General features: G+C 38.8%; 2 protein-coding genes across 14 annotated transcripts in view; one reads left to right on the top strand and one right to left on the bottom strand.

Moving 5' to 3' along the window:
• The window catches only part of LOC131135866 (rho GTPase-activating protein 6-like), a 131,545-nt gene that overhangs the window by 17,957 nt on the left and 98,846 nt on the right, over window positions 1-14,742 (bottom strand). For 8 of the 11 annotated variants that reach the window (XM_058082252.1, XM_058082253.1, XM_058082254.1 and 5 more), the window contains one exon: window positions 3,782-3,967. In XM_058082252.1, the coding sequence (XP_057938235.1) occupies window positions 3,782-3,922 (141 nt within the window). In that variant the 5' untranslated portion in view covers window positions 3,923-3,967. The remainder of the gene's footprint in view (window positions 1-3,781; window positions 3,968-14,742) is intronic. The other 3 variants (XM_058082256.1, XM_058082257.1, XM_058082258.1) reach the window with 1 other exon arrangement.
• frmpd4 (FERM and PDZ domain containing 4) overlaps window positions 9,627-14,742 on the top strand; it is a 56,342-nt gene continuing 51,226 nt past the window's right edge. Inside the window, exon 1 of one of the 3 annotated variants that reach the window (XM_058082241.1) lies at window positions 9,627-9,750. In XM_058082241.1, coding sequence (XP_057938224.1) covers window positions 9,683-9,750 — 68 coding nt within the window. In that variant the 5' untranslated portion in view covers window positions 9,627-9,682. The remainder of the gene's footprint in view (window positions 9,751-14,742) is intronic. The other 2 variants (XM_058082237.1, XM_058082245.1) reach the window with 2 other exon arrangements.

Below are 14,742 nucleotides of genomic sequence, written 5' to 3' on the forward strand. Positions count from 1 at the left end.
TAAATATATATATATATATATATATATATATATATATATATATATATATTAAAAAAAGAAAAAAGGCTAAGAAAAGGCCTTTGTAAAAAAGGTAAGCTAAGAAGATAAATCTGCCGATGACCAATGAACCGGAAATTCAATTTTAATAATAAAAAGTTTCATTTAAAAACTGCAGTTTGTGGTCAGTAGTGTTTTTTTCTTGTTTTAAAAGTAATTCATACTGCAATTATGCCTTCTTAATATTTTTTATATTTATAATATATATTATAATATTTTATAATATTTTTAAATATTTTTCTATATGCTTATATATTTTTATTTATTATTTTTATGTCTTATTTTTCCCTACATTTTACTTAAAAAAAATAACATTCAGTATAACCCCTTACAGTATATAACACTCAACAAAAATATAATATCATTTTTGCTCCCATTTTCCATGAATGTGAGTGTGAATGGTTGTTTGTCTATATGTGCCCTGTGATTGGCTGGCCGCCAGTCCAGGGTGGACCCCGCCTCTCGCCCGAAGTCAGCTGGGATAGCCTAACGAGGACTAGAAGTATAGAAAAACTTTTACACATGCCTGTACAGTTAAAAAAATGTCTCTGATGGCCACAGTTTGTCCCTGGAACAGATTAATAAAATTTCCATTCTAATGCTTTGTATCAATGATCATATGAAATAGCTCGAAACATTGTTTTCACCACCTCTATTGATCCATTTCTTTAACATTACATAAGCACTCTGACTGCAGAATCTGGGTTCTCGTAGACGATCAGAAGTCGGTCCAGATATCTGCTTTTCATTACAAGCCTATTTATAATGTCAAGGTTCCATTGCACAAAATAAACAGTGTTGCCATGAGGACTGGCTGCGTAGGACAAACAGTCTTAAATTATACACGTGTCACCGCCATTGCAGATTTAGCGCTAATGAAAAAAGACGCCTGTGAGATCATAAATAGTGGAGTTTTTTTTGTTTTGTTTTTTTTTTTTACTGATTTTCATTCTGGTAAACAAGTTATAAAGTTGTAGGTGAAAATAAAGTCAAACATGTGATAATAGACTTTAATGTGCTGCACCAACAATTGAATTAATCTAGTTTATGGTTTATTTTGAACATGCATTTACACTTGCATGATTCAACATGTCTGAAAAGGAGTAGGAAGATGCATGGCTCATTGAAGCCTAGCCCTTTTCCACGCTCCGGCATTTACTGATACTGTAGTTTGTTCACTATTCATGTTTCAATGTTTATTTATTACTAGGGAGAGAAAATAGAATAGAGAATGTGCAAAAAAAAGATGTACGTATGGCTATAAAATGATGGGAATAAAGAAATACCATAAATACAAATAATTTAAATAAATAAAACAGAAAAAGAAAGACAAAAATAATAAAAAAATCAATAATTTAAATCAATAATAATAATATTTAAATATAATTTAAATAATAATTAAATATTCTTTATAATAATAGCTTAAACAAGTGACACCGCTTGTCACAGGTGCATGCTGGAGCCTATCACAGCTTACAGGTGAGAGTACAGGGTACACCCTGTACTGGCAATTGCAGATTGGATATTAAAAATGAATGAATATATAAAATATAGCAGTAAAAACAGATTGAAACATTTCACGGGGAGAACATGCAAACTTCACACAGAGATGGCCCGGAGTGGAATTGAACTCGGGTCTCCTAGCTGTGAGGTCTGCGCGCTAACCACTCGACCTCTGCACTCATCATTTAATATATTTCATTCATGCTACGTTATTGCAGCAAATGCTGAATTAACTCGTCCCCAGTTCAATACTTTGCACTTTACTCTGCTCTCATACGGATGGATGTTTGTGCCACATACAAATATGCAACTTTCCAAATTTGGATAGACACCAGTATTATTTCATATTCACCGCTATGTACTTGCTTGTGCAATACTTTTTATATTCAGTATATTTATTCCAGACTGCATTCACGGGGAGAACACGCAAAACTTCACACAGAGATGGCCGAGGGTGGAATTGAACTCGGGTCTCCTAGCTGTGAGGCCTGCACGCTAACCACTCGACCTCTGTACTTATCTAATATATTTCATTCATGCTACGTTATTGCAGCAAATGCTGAATTAACTCGTCCCGAGTTCAATACTTTGCACTTTACTCTGCTCTCATACGGATGGATGTTTGTGCCACATACAAATATGCAACTTTCCAAATTTGGATAGACACCAGTATTATTTCATATTCACCGCTATGTACTTGCTTGTGCAATACTTTTTATATTCAGTATATTTATTCTAGACTGCATTCACGGGGAGAACATGCAAACTCCACACAGACATGGCCGAGGGTGGAATTGAACTCGGGTCTCCTAGCTGTGAGGTCTGCGCGCTAACCACTCGACCTCTGTACTTATCATCTAATATATTTCATTCATGCTACGTTATTGCAGCAAATGCTGAATTAACTAGTCCCGAGTTCAATACTTTGCACTTTACTCTGCTCTCATACGGATGGATGTTTGTGCCACATACAAATATGCAACTTTCCAAATTTGGATAGACACCAGTATTATTTCATATTCACCGCTATGTACTTGCTTGTGCAATACTTTTTATATTCAGTATATTTATTATATAACTCCACAGAGAGATGGCCGAGGGTGGAATTGAACTCGGATCTCCTAGCTGTGAGGCCTGCGTGCTAACCACTCGACGTCTGTACTTATCATCTAATATATTTCATTCATGCTACGTTATTGCAGCAAATGGTGAATTAACTAGTCCCAAGTTCAATACTTTGCACTTTGCTCTGCTCTCATACGGATGGATGTTTGTGCCACATATAAATATGCAACTTTCCAAATTTGGATAGACACCAGTATTATTTCATATTCACCGCTATGTACTTGCTTGTGCAATACTTTTTATATTCAGTATATTTAGTATGTAACTCCACACAAAGAGGGTGGAATTGAACACGGGTCTCCGCGCTGCGAGGTCTGCACGCTAACCACTCGTCCACCGTGCAGCCCCTGACATTTGAAATTGTTAAAAAAAATAAAAAACTGAAAAAAATGGGGGGAAAAGCACTTTTAAACACTTTTTCACTTATATAATAAAGCTGAAATTTTGTTTTTTTGAAAATATATATCATATCTACATGTGTTGCTTTCCACAATATCAACGTGTCCTTGCATCCCTTCGTTTGTCTGAATGTGGACAAAATTTGGATACTCCTGGATTAAGCAATAATTTATTGTTACTTATTTTCTAATTATAATAACAATAATATAATTTATACAACGTTTTTTCTTCTATTTTGTGTGTGTAAATAAACAAAAGGCACAAGCTAACTTCTTCCAGATTCCCCGTCATAAAATATTGTGACCCGAGACGACCCTTTTCGAGGTGGCGTGCACCTAAATAGTCGCTAAATGCGTCAGCGTGTTTGCATGTGGCGACACCCCCATCGGACAGTGACACATGGTTTAATGCCATGTATACTGACGTAAAGGACTCTTGCAACAATCAGGCACAGACTCAGTCGTGTTGCAATATCCCAACAGGGGAAGATTCCCATGGGAAGATTTCATTTCTTTTTGTGGAAAATGTCGGTCTCCCGCTGAAGATTACAAGAATTTTCACTTGTGCTATGATTTATTATTTTTTTTCAGGCAATCATTCTCACCTCCATCTTGTTCTTCACAAGTGTAATAAGAAGTGTTTCATCAGTACAAAAGTTCAAGACATAGCATCAAATAAAATGTCTGTCACGTCTGACCTGATAGGATGTGTTCTCCACTCCGTAGTGCCTCATCAGTACCGGGTCCAGGCTCCTGGTCTGCCTCAGTCCACGCTTTGAGATGGTCTTGGGGCTGAGTGAGCAGGAGAAAACGCTGCTCAGAAGTCCCTGAGCGGACATGTTTGTCTTCAACAAGCCGGTAGAGAAGATACGGGCTTCATCTCGCTGCATGACACAAGTCCAAATGGAGCCGGGGAAAAAAAACGATCCTGAACTCATCACTGATTATGAAAGACACACACACACACACACACACACACACACACACCAACCCCCAGAGTCTGACTCAGGACCCGAGGCGAAACTTCTTTTTTTTTTTCCCTTGAAGATTTGCAGATAGACAAAGCTCATCCATCATTTTCCTGTAATTTCCCCTCCTACAAACTGCTGTCACAAACTAGAACAGTTGAGACATGTACTCCTTTTTTTTTTTACTTCTTGGAAGTGTAAATGGAGTGGATTTATACTGTAGTCTACACTCAAAAAATAAACGTTTAGCCCAGGGTGGTGTATCGTATTTTACACATAACAGTCAATTTTGACACTTATATTTTTACACATATTTTACATGTGAAAGTGTCATGCAATCTGCTATATGTGAACTTTGAAATCATTTATTTGATGTATTGTATTAGAAATTAAATGTATTATTATTATTGTTATTATTATTATTTTTATTAGAATTACCATGATTATTATTATTAGTTATAGTAATGTTATTATCATTATATTATATAATATAATATATTATAATTATTATTTATATTATTATATAATATATTATTATTATATATTATTAATAATAATAACAATATATTGTTTATCATTATTTTTTAATAATAATAATGTTATTACTATTATTATATTAATATTATTAACAACATTCATTCATTCATTTTCTACCGCTTTTCCTCACGAGGGTCGCGGGGGGTGCTGGAGCCTATCCCAGCTGTCTTCGGGCGTAAGGCGGGGTACACCCTGGACTGGTGGCCAGCCAATCACAGGGCACATATAGACAAACAACCATTCACACTCACATTCATACCTATGGACAATTTGGAGTGGCTAATTAACCTAGCATGTTTTTGGAATGTGGGAGGAAACCGGAGTACCTGGAGAAAACCCACGCATGCACGGGGAGAACATGCAAACTCCACACAGAGATGGCCGAGGGTGGGATTGAACTCGGGTTTCCTAGCTGTGAGGTCTGCACGCTAACCACTCGACCTCTGTACTTATCATGTAATATATTTCATTCATGCTCCGTTATTGCAGCAAATGCTGAATTAACTAGTCCAGAGTTCAATACTTTGCACTTTATACTCTGCTGTCATACGGATGTTTGTGCCACATACAAATATGCAACTTTCAAAATTTGGATAGACACCAGTATTACTTCATATTCACCGCTATGTACTTGCTTGTGCAATACTTTTTATATTAAGTATATTTATTCCAGACTGCATTCACTGTGCAATATCTGATCAAGTTCCACATGCAATATATTAAGTTCAAAGTGCAATATTCATAATGTGTCATATTTCATATTCAATTCACTAACAAGGTGTCATATATTTCATTTCATATTATACCTTAAACTATATTTGTATAAAATCCTGGGTAAAATTGTTAATTTTTTTTAATACTTTTAGGTTGTTTATTTTTGTCTAACTGGTTCTGTCCTATAGACAAACAACCATTCACACTCACATTCATACCTATGGACAATTTGGAGTGGCTAATTAACCTAGCATGTTTTTTTTTTTGGAATGTGGGAGGAAACCGGAGTACCCGGAGAAAACCCACGCATGCACGGGGAGAACATGCAAACTCCACACAGACATGGCCGAGGGTGGAATCGAACCCTGGTCTCTTAGCTGTGAGGTCTGCGCGCTAACCATTCGTAAGAATTCTTTATTTATAAATTGAACAAGTTCATAGTTAGACCTTAGAAAACGCTTTAAAATATTATGAATACATTTTTTAAGACTATAAGAGCCCTCTCGACATGAAATAGCAACCCTATATTCACATATACACTCATATTACCCAATAGAGTAGATATAATCAAATCACACAGAGATGCCCGAGGGTGGAATTGAACCCAGGGATTGACCTGCACATAGCTGTGAGGTCTGCACGCTAACCACTCGACTACCGTGCAGCTGAGTATAAAGGCATTATCTTATAGTCATATGGTAGTTTTTCCTACAAACACTGTTTATTTTTTTTTAATGCATCCACTGGCATCACAATGAAAGTAAAATAAAACTAAAACTAAATAAAACTAAATGTGTTCATTCATTACCCGAGATGCCGCTATGATTATGGGTAATGAAGTCCTGGACAATATAAAGCCTCTAATATTTGACCTAAGTATTGAATATAGCAGAGAACAGTGCATGCGTGAATACAGATAACATTAGCTAACATTAGCTCACATTAGCTCACATTAGCTCACATTAGCTCACATTAGCTCACATTAGCTCACATTAGCTCATGGCTGCTGTCAGTTTTATCGCGTCGCACTTGAGCTGCATCAACCCCCCGCCCACCCCATCAAACCCCCCCCACCCTCGTTACAAGGGCGCTTGAGATCCTTGGCATGCGCCGCCCAGGGAACCGAGTCTTCCTGTGGGAGCCCCCGGGGGGGAAAGGACCTGTGTGATAACGTGACATGTGAACCGGCGCCGTACGGCCACGATAAGACGCCATCAGATACGGGAGTCCAGCAAACAGACAGGGGAAGCGCTGATAAGAGGTCGGCTTTGTGTTTGATCCACGGTGGTCATGAGGAAGATTCCCACTCCACTTTCCCACTATGTCGTTTATCTACGGCAGGGGTGGGCAAACTACGGCCCGGGGGCCACATGCGGCCCACCAAACGTTTGAATCCGGCCCGCCAGTTGCTTTTAAGTATTTCAACTTTTAACATACCAGCTGGCAACATGACTTTCAAGTCGGATGTCTTATTCAGTAAAAAAAATAAATAAATAAATCGTAGTTTGAAGTGGTCTGATGTTTAAAGTGCTCCTGAAAAAAAGGAAACAAGAACATATAGCTGATAGTATGACAATTAAAATTAGACAAATAATTCAAGGCGTAAAATTATTAAAAATTATTTAAAAATATTAAAAGTTATTAAAAATTATTTAAAAAATATTAAACAATTATTAAAAAATATTAAAAATTATTAAAAATTATTAAAAATTATTAAACATTATTAAAAATGATTTAAAATTATTTTAAAAATTATTTTAAAAATTATTAAAAAATATTTAAAAATATTTAAAAAATATTAAAAATTAAAATTATTATTAAAATAATTAAAATTATTAAAATTATAAGCGTAAAATCATGTGTGTTAAATATATGTTCTGGCCCCCCGCACAATTTTGTTAACTCAATGCGGCCCATGAGTCAAAAAGTTTGCCCACCCCTGATCTACGGGTTAAGTACGGCTTTGACTGCTCGTTCAAAGGACAATGTTAACAAAGCTTCCATTTAATAACCATTATTAGGATAAAAATATGTCATATTTAAACAACAATATGGCTGTGAAATTCCACGGATATAAACTAGATTTCATTTTGTTGGCAGCCGACTTAGGATTGTTCATGGGTTTATTTTTATATCTGTGGGAGGTAATAACTCCTTTTTTTTTTTTTTACTTGGTCAACAGCCAAATGCCAAAGATTGTGCGGCCTTGGAAGAGAAATGAAAACAGTTGCAGCATTTTGACTATGTATTATATATTTAATAACTGCTAAATTGTTTTTTTTTTTAATGATTCAGTACAGCAACTAGACCACTAGATGGTGCTAATACCCTGGTCTTGATTGGTCTTGGTACTCATCCCATAATGTCTCAGGTTCATTGGTCACTCCAAATGGTCCATAGGTATGAATGAGTGTGAATGGTTGTTTGTCTATATGTGCCCTGGGATTGGCTGGGATAGGCTCCAGCATAGCCAATAATGAGGATTAGAAAATTGGATGGATGGATGGATGGATGGATAGATGGATGGATGGATAGATGGATGGATAGATGGATAGATGGATGGATGGATGGATGGATGGATGGATGGATGGATGGATGGATGGATGGATGGATGGATGGATAGATAGGAAGGAAGGATGGATAGACAGATAGGAAAGAGATGGATGGATGGATGGATGGATGGATGGATGGATGGATGGATGGATGGATGGATGGATGGATGGATGGATGGATGGATGGATGGATGGATGGATGGATGGATGGATAGATAGGAAGGAAGGATGGATAGACAGATAGGAAAGAGATGGATGGATGGATGGATGGATGGATGGATAGATAGGAAGGAAGGATGGATAGACAGATAGGAAAGAGATGGATGGATGGATGGATGGATGGATGATGGATGGATAGACAGATAGGAAAGAGATGGATAGATGGATAGATGGATAGATGGATAGATGATAGATAGATAGATAGATAGATAGATAGATAGATAGATAGATAGATAGATAGATAGATAGATAGATAGATAGATAGATAGATAGATGGATAGATGGATAGATGGATAGATAGATAGATAGATAGATAGATAGATAGATAGATAGATAGATAGATAGATAGATAGATAGATAGATAGATAGATAGATAGATAGATAGATAGATAGATAGATAGATAGATAGATAGATAGATAGATAGATAGATAGATAGATAGATAGATAGATTTGGAAAACACAGGGGCATGCAGGGTTAAAGAAAATAAGGTGGGTTGGTGGGTGTTGGATTGGGTGGATGGATGGATGATGGATGGATGGATGGATAGATGGATAGATGGATAGATGGATAGATGGATAGATGGATAGATAGGATAGGAGGATAGATAGGAAGGAAGGATGGATGTATAGACAGATAGGAAGGAGATGGACAGACAGATGGACGGATGGACAGACAGATAGATGGATAGATTTTATCGAGTGGAGATGACTTTTCTAGTTATTACCTCATATTTCCATACAGGAAGTCATATTAGGTACTACCAATAGACCAATAAAGAATATGGAGTGAATTTGCTTAAATATGCATATGTTTTGACAAATAACAAGCTGTGTCAAAGCTTGCTAGCTCAGTACGGACCAGACATCTCTACATCTCTACATCTACATCTTTGGTTGACTAGCCCTGTCTTCTGGGATGGGGCTGACATGCAGTGTCACCATTGGCCACTTGTGGGCGCTAGAAATCTGTCATGTCCAGACTTGATGCAGCCCTCGGCATGTTAGTGGTGGCATGTTGGTGCTGTGGACCATCACTAACAAGGATGCTAAATGACCTCATCAAGTACCACAAGAGAATACAAGTACATGGAAATGTCGCATTAGCCATTTTCAGGACACAAGAATATTATATATACAAGCCACATTGAGAAATGCAGTATTAGTATACTAGACACAGTTGAACCCAAAGCATACATCCTCAGTACACTACTTCTACAGTACTGCTTATCTCATGGCGTCGTGTATTTGTTAGCACATCATCCGTGCAGTAATGTGGAATATGTGAGTAATGGAGGACGGAAAATGCAATCAAGCTGCCACACACTTGATTAAACCACTTTTTCACCAGCATGTGTGCACATCAGTTCAAGTCCTCGCCGTCTTGCATTTCCACTCGGCACCAGCGCCTCGAACACGACCGGCCACGGAAGTATTGATTTCTCATTTTTTTTCCCCCCTTCCATATCCTCTTGCTGTTGATAGAATTTACACCAGGCCATGTTTCAAGGAGGCCTCCACCCTCCCTCCCTTTGCGGTGCAACGCAGAGAAGAGTGGTCGCCCGGCGCTAGCGGCCGTTACGAGCATCTAGTATCTGCAAGTAGCGAGACATGGATGATGATCATGGAGAGACAAAGGACAAAACTGGCAGTTTGGAGGACAACCAAGAGAAGTCCAGGTAGGTCTGCTTTGCAGGACTTTGTGTATATTGTCAAAATACTGGCACCTCGTTGCCTGTTTTGATTCACTAACGAGTGGAACTCAGTAGGTTGTGTGGCGTTTGTTGACTTCCACGTTCGAGTGTGTACTTGTACAAAAAGAGTTAAAACGCTATAAGACTGAAATTAAATAAAAGTAAAATTATTTCATTCATTCATTTTCTACCACTTATCCTCACAAGGGTCATGGGGGGGGTGCTGGAGCCTATCCCAGCTGTCTTCGGGCGAGAGAGGCGGGGTACACCCTGGACTGGTGGCCAGCCAATCACAGGGCACATATAGACAAACAACCATTCACACTCACATTCATACCTATGGACAATTTGGAGTGGCTAATTAACCTAGCATGTTTTTGGAATGTGGGAGGAAACCGGAGTACCCAGAGAAAACCCACGCATGCACGGGGAGAACATGCAAACTCCACCCAGACATGGCCCAGGGTGGAATCGAACCCTGGTCTCCTAGCTGTGAGGTCTGCATGCTAACCATTCATAAGAATTCTTTATTTATAAATTGAACAAGTTCATAGTTAGACCTTAGAAAACGCTTTAAAATATTATGAATACATTTTTTAACACTATAAGAGCCCTCTCGACATGAAATAGCACCCCTATATTCACATATACACTCATATTACCCAATAAAGTAGATATAATCAAAGAAAAAAGCCATTTAAGACACTGTCGTAGAACTAAGATATAATATAAACTCACACATAATAGTTCCTTTATGTGTTTTGATATTTTTGAAAACATGCTAACCTTGTACATTTATCGATACTTGCTGTATGGACCCAAATATAAGACGACATCTTCTGGTTGTCACATATAAATCTCGCTGAGACCCTTGATCATATGTACACTTTGACACCTTGTAGATTTATTGATACTTGTACAGTACTTGTACTGTATGGACTCAAATATAAGACGACCCTGAATGTAAGTAGTGGCTACATCTTTGCAGGTCAACGTTGTGTGGATGTGAGTGACAAGAAAAAAAGCTTGGAGAAAATCAATACTTGCTATATGGACCCAAATATAAGACGACCCTGAATGTAACACAGCCAGCGGGTGTAGTGGCTACATCTTTTTAGGTCAACGTTGTGTGGATGTGAGTGACAAGAAAAAAAGCTCAGAGAAAAGTCAATTGGCGACATTTTCTGGTTGTCACATATAAATCCGGCTGAGATCCTTGATCATATTTACACTTTGACACCTTGTACATTTATCGATACTTGCTATACGGACCCAAATATAAGACGACCCTGAATGTAAGTAGTGGCTACATCTTTCCAGGTCAAACGTTGTGTGGATGTGAGTGACAAGAAAAAAAGCTCGGAGAAAATCAATACTTGCTATATGGACCCAAATATAAGACAACCCTGAATGTAACACGGCCAGCGGGTGTAGTGGCTACATCTTTCTAGGTCAACGTTGTGTGGATGTGAGTGACAAGAAAAAAAGCTCGGAGAAAAGTCAATACTTGCTATATGGACCCAAATATAAGACGACCCTGAATGTAACATGGCCAGCGGGTGTAGTGGCCACATCTTTTTAGGTCAGCGTTGTGTGGATGTGAGTGAAAAGAAAAAAAGCTCGGAGAAAATCAATACTTGCTATATGGACCCAAATATAAGACAACCCTGAATGTAAGTAGTGGCTACATCTTTCCAGGTCAACGTTGTGCGGATGTGAGTGACAAGAAAAAAAGCTCGGAGAAAAATCAATACTTGCTATATGGACCCAAATATAAGACGACCCTGAATGTAACACGGCCAGCGGGTGTAGTGGCTACATCTTTTTAGGTCAACGTTGTGTGGATGTGAGTGACAAGAAAAAAAGCTCCGAGAAAATCAATACTTGCTATATGGACCCAAATATAAGACGACCCTGAATGTAACACGGCCAGCGGGTGTAGTGGCTACATCTTTTTAGGTCAAGGTTGTGTGGATGTGAGTGACAAGGAAAAAAAGCTCGGAGAAAATCAGTACTTGCTATATGGACCCAAATATAAGACGACCCTGAATGTAACATGGCCAGCGGGTGTAGTGGCTACATCTTTCTAGGTCAACGTTGTGTGGATGTGAGTGACAAGGAAAAAAAGCTCGGAGAAAATCAATACTTGCTATATGGACCCAAATATAAGACGACCCTGAATGTAAGTAGTGGCTACATCTTTCCAGGTCAACGTTGTGTGGATGTGAGTGACAAGAAAAAAAGCTCGGAGAAAATCAATACTTGCTATATGGACCCAAATATAAGACGACCATGATTGTAAGACGGCCAGCGGGTGTAGTGGCTACATCTTTTTAGGTCAACGTTGTGTGGATGTGAGTGACAAGAAAAAAAGCTCGGTGAAAAGTCAATTGGCGCCATTTTCTGGTTGTCACATATAAATCTCGCTGAGACCGTTGATCATATTTACACTTTGACACCTTGTACATTTATCGATACTTGCTATATGGACCCAAATATAAGACGGCCCTGAATGTAAGACGGCTAGGATGTGAGTGACAAGAAAAAAAGCTCGGAGAAAAGTCAATTGGCGCCATTTTCTGGTTGTCACATACATATAAATCTCGCTGAGACCCTTGATCATATATTGCAGAGCATCCAGACCCTTTCCCATATGACTCAGGAAGTTTCCGTTGTAGTTCTATGGCCATCACAACACTTTTGGTTCAACCATTGGTTGAACCTATTTCTCATTGACCATAATAACAACTGCAGGCAATTATGATCCACATCACCAATCTAATAATTAGCGTTATCCGTGACATTACAAAACGAAGCTCGACCGGCACACGCTCGGAGCCCAGCCCGAAGCCGCACACGTCTAATTGGAGCGCCTCATGACGCTCCGTTGGCCTCATGACCTTCGCGAGCTTTCCACGGACACATCGATTTTTTTCTCCCGCATTACAGCTAATGGCTGGATGCTGCGAATCCTATCCTCCCATGGTAACACGGGGGAGGGGGAGGGGCTTGTACAGCGTGTTGACGCGGGAGTGGCTGTCTGATGTGAGGAATGTGATATCCTGTGATCAAATTGATTGAAAGTGACCGACTTCTGTGCACTTCCTGTGTATGAAACCAGCGGATTTTAACAGAAGAGTTTTATGCCTTTCGGGGCTGAGTGCTTTCCTGTCCGGCTTACAGAAATATCATGATTGATGAGTTTGGGAGCGCAGCCTCTTAAAATTAGTGCACTGTAAGTCTTTATCCGACGCTATTAATTGATCTCTGACTAATTAACGTTGATTAATGACCTATTTAGTATTCTTCTATGGTAGCAAAAAAAAAAAAAACAGTGGAGCAAACAATGTAAATACACAACTGGAATACCTGGGGTAATAATTTTGAGGGCTGCACGGTGGACGTGTGGTTAGCACGGAGACTTCACAGCTAGGAGACCAGGGTTCAATTCCACCCTCGGCTATCTCTGTGTGGAGTTTGCATAAGTTTCCAAATTGTCCATAGGTATGAATGTGAGTGTGAATGGTTGTTTGTCTATATGTGCCCTGTGATTGGCTGGCCACCAGTCCAGGGTGTAACCCGCCTCTCGCCCGAAGACAGCTGGGATAGGCTCCAGCACCCCCATGACCCTCATGAGGAAAAGCGATACAAAATGAATGAATGAATGGTTCATGAGTTTTGGACATTGTTCCAACCATAACAATGCTAACAATGCTAACAATGCTAACAATGCTAACAATGCTAACAATGCTACCAAGGCAGCTGGGATAGGCTCCAGCAACCCCCATGACCCTCATAAGGAAAAGCGGTAGAAAATGAATGAATGAATGGTTCAGGAGTTTTTGGACATTGTTCCAACCATAACAATGCTAACAATGCTAACAATGCTAACAATGCTAACAATGCTAACAATGCTATTATTGCTATCTTAACCTTACATTTTGGGCTGCACGGTGGACTGAGTGGTTAGCGCGCAGACCTCACAACTAGGAGACCCGGGTTCAATTCCACCCTGGGCCATCTCTGTGTCTAGTTTGCATGTTGTCCCCGTGCATGATTGGCTGGCCACCAGTCCAGGGTGTACCCCGCCTCTTGCCCCGAAGACAGCTGGGATAGGCTCCAGCAACCCCATGAGGAAAAGCGGTAGAAAATGAATAAAAAATAAAAAATAAAAAATAAAAAATAAAAAATAAAAAATAAAAAATAAAAAATAAAAAATAAAAAATAAAAAATAAAAAATAAAAAATAAAAAATAAAAAATAAAAAATAAAAAATAAAAAATAAAAAATAAAAAATAAAAAATAAAAAATTAGAAGAGCAGTAGAAAATGAATGAATGAATGTTTTTTTGAACGATTTGTTCAAGAATATATGCTTCTTGATGGATGGCAGAATTACATTTAAAATATTTTCCCGAAAATTGTACCCTATTACTCAAAAAATTGTCCCGTATTACCCCGAAAATTGTCCCTTATTACCTCATTTTACGGTACTGTTTTTCCTGCTATGCAAGCAGCGACTCATCATTTTATCTATAATCATCATTTGGCAGAATACATTCTGTTCTTCTCCTGTTTTGATTGATTAGCCATGTTTTACTGAGCAGCCAGGGCGCTGTACTCCATGTTTTATGGTTGTTTCCAATTTGTAGCCTTTTGACTTCCACTGATCGAGATAACATACAACCGAATAGAACAGAGCGCAACACGGTCTTCAAGAAAAACAAAGCAAGCCACCCACACACGCGCTCACGGTAAACAGCCCGTTAAATCAGATAAGTCTCATGACACACTCTGGCTTATTAACCTCAACGTAAATAGTCCCTGGAACGACCCCGAGACGACATGCTAAATGTGGTTCTTAGTCATGTAATATCGGCACACGGGTTCATGCACAGCCCCTGTTCTTACTCAAAACGCTGTGTGACCTGTGTGTCACACAAAAGCAGGCCACTCATGCGGCGTGTTGTGGCCCAGGG

Source organism: Doryrhamphus excisus, chromosome 9 (genome assembly GCF_030265055.1).
Source record: "Doryrhamphus excisus isolate RoL2022-K1 chromosome 9, RoL_Dexc_1.0, whole genome shotgun sequence".
NCBI classification, from domain to species: domain Eukaryota; kingdom Metazoa; phylum Chordata; class Actinopteri; order Syngnathiformes; family Syngnathidae; genus Doryrhamphus; species Doryrhamphus excisus.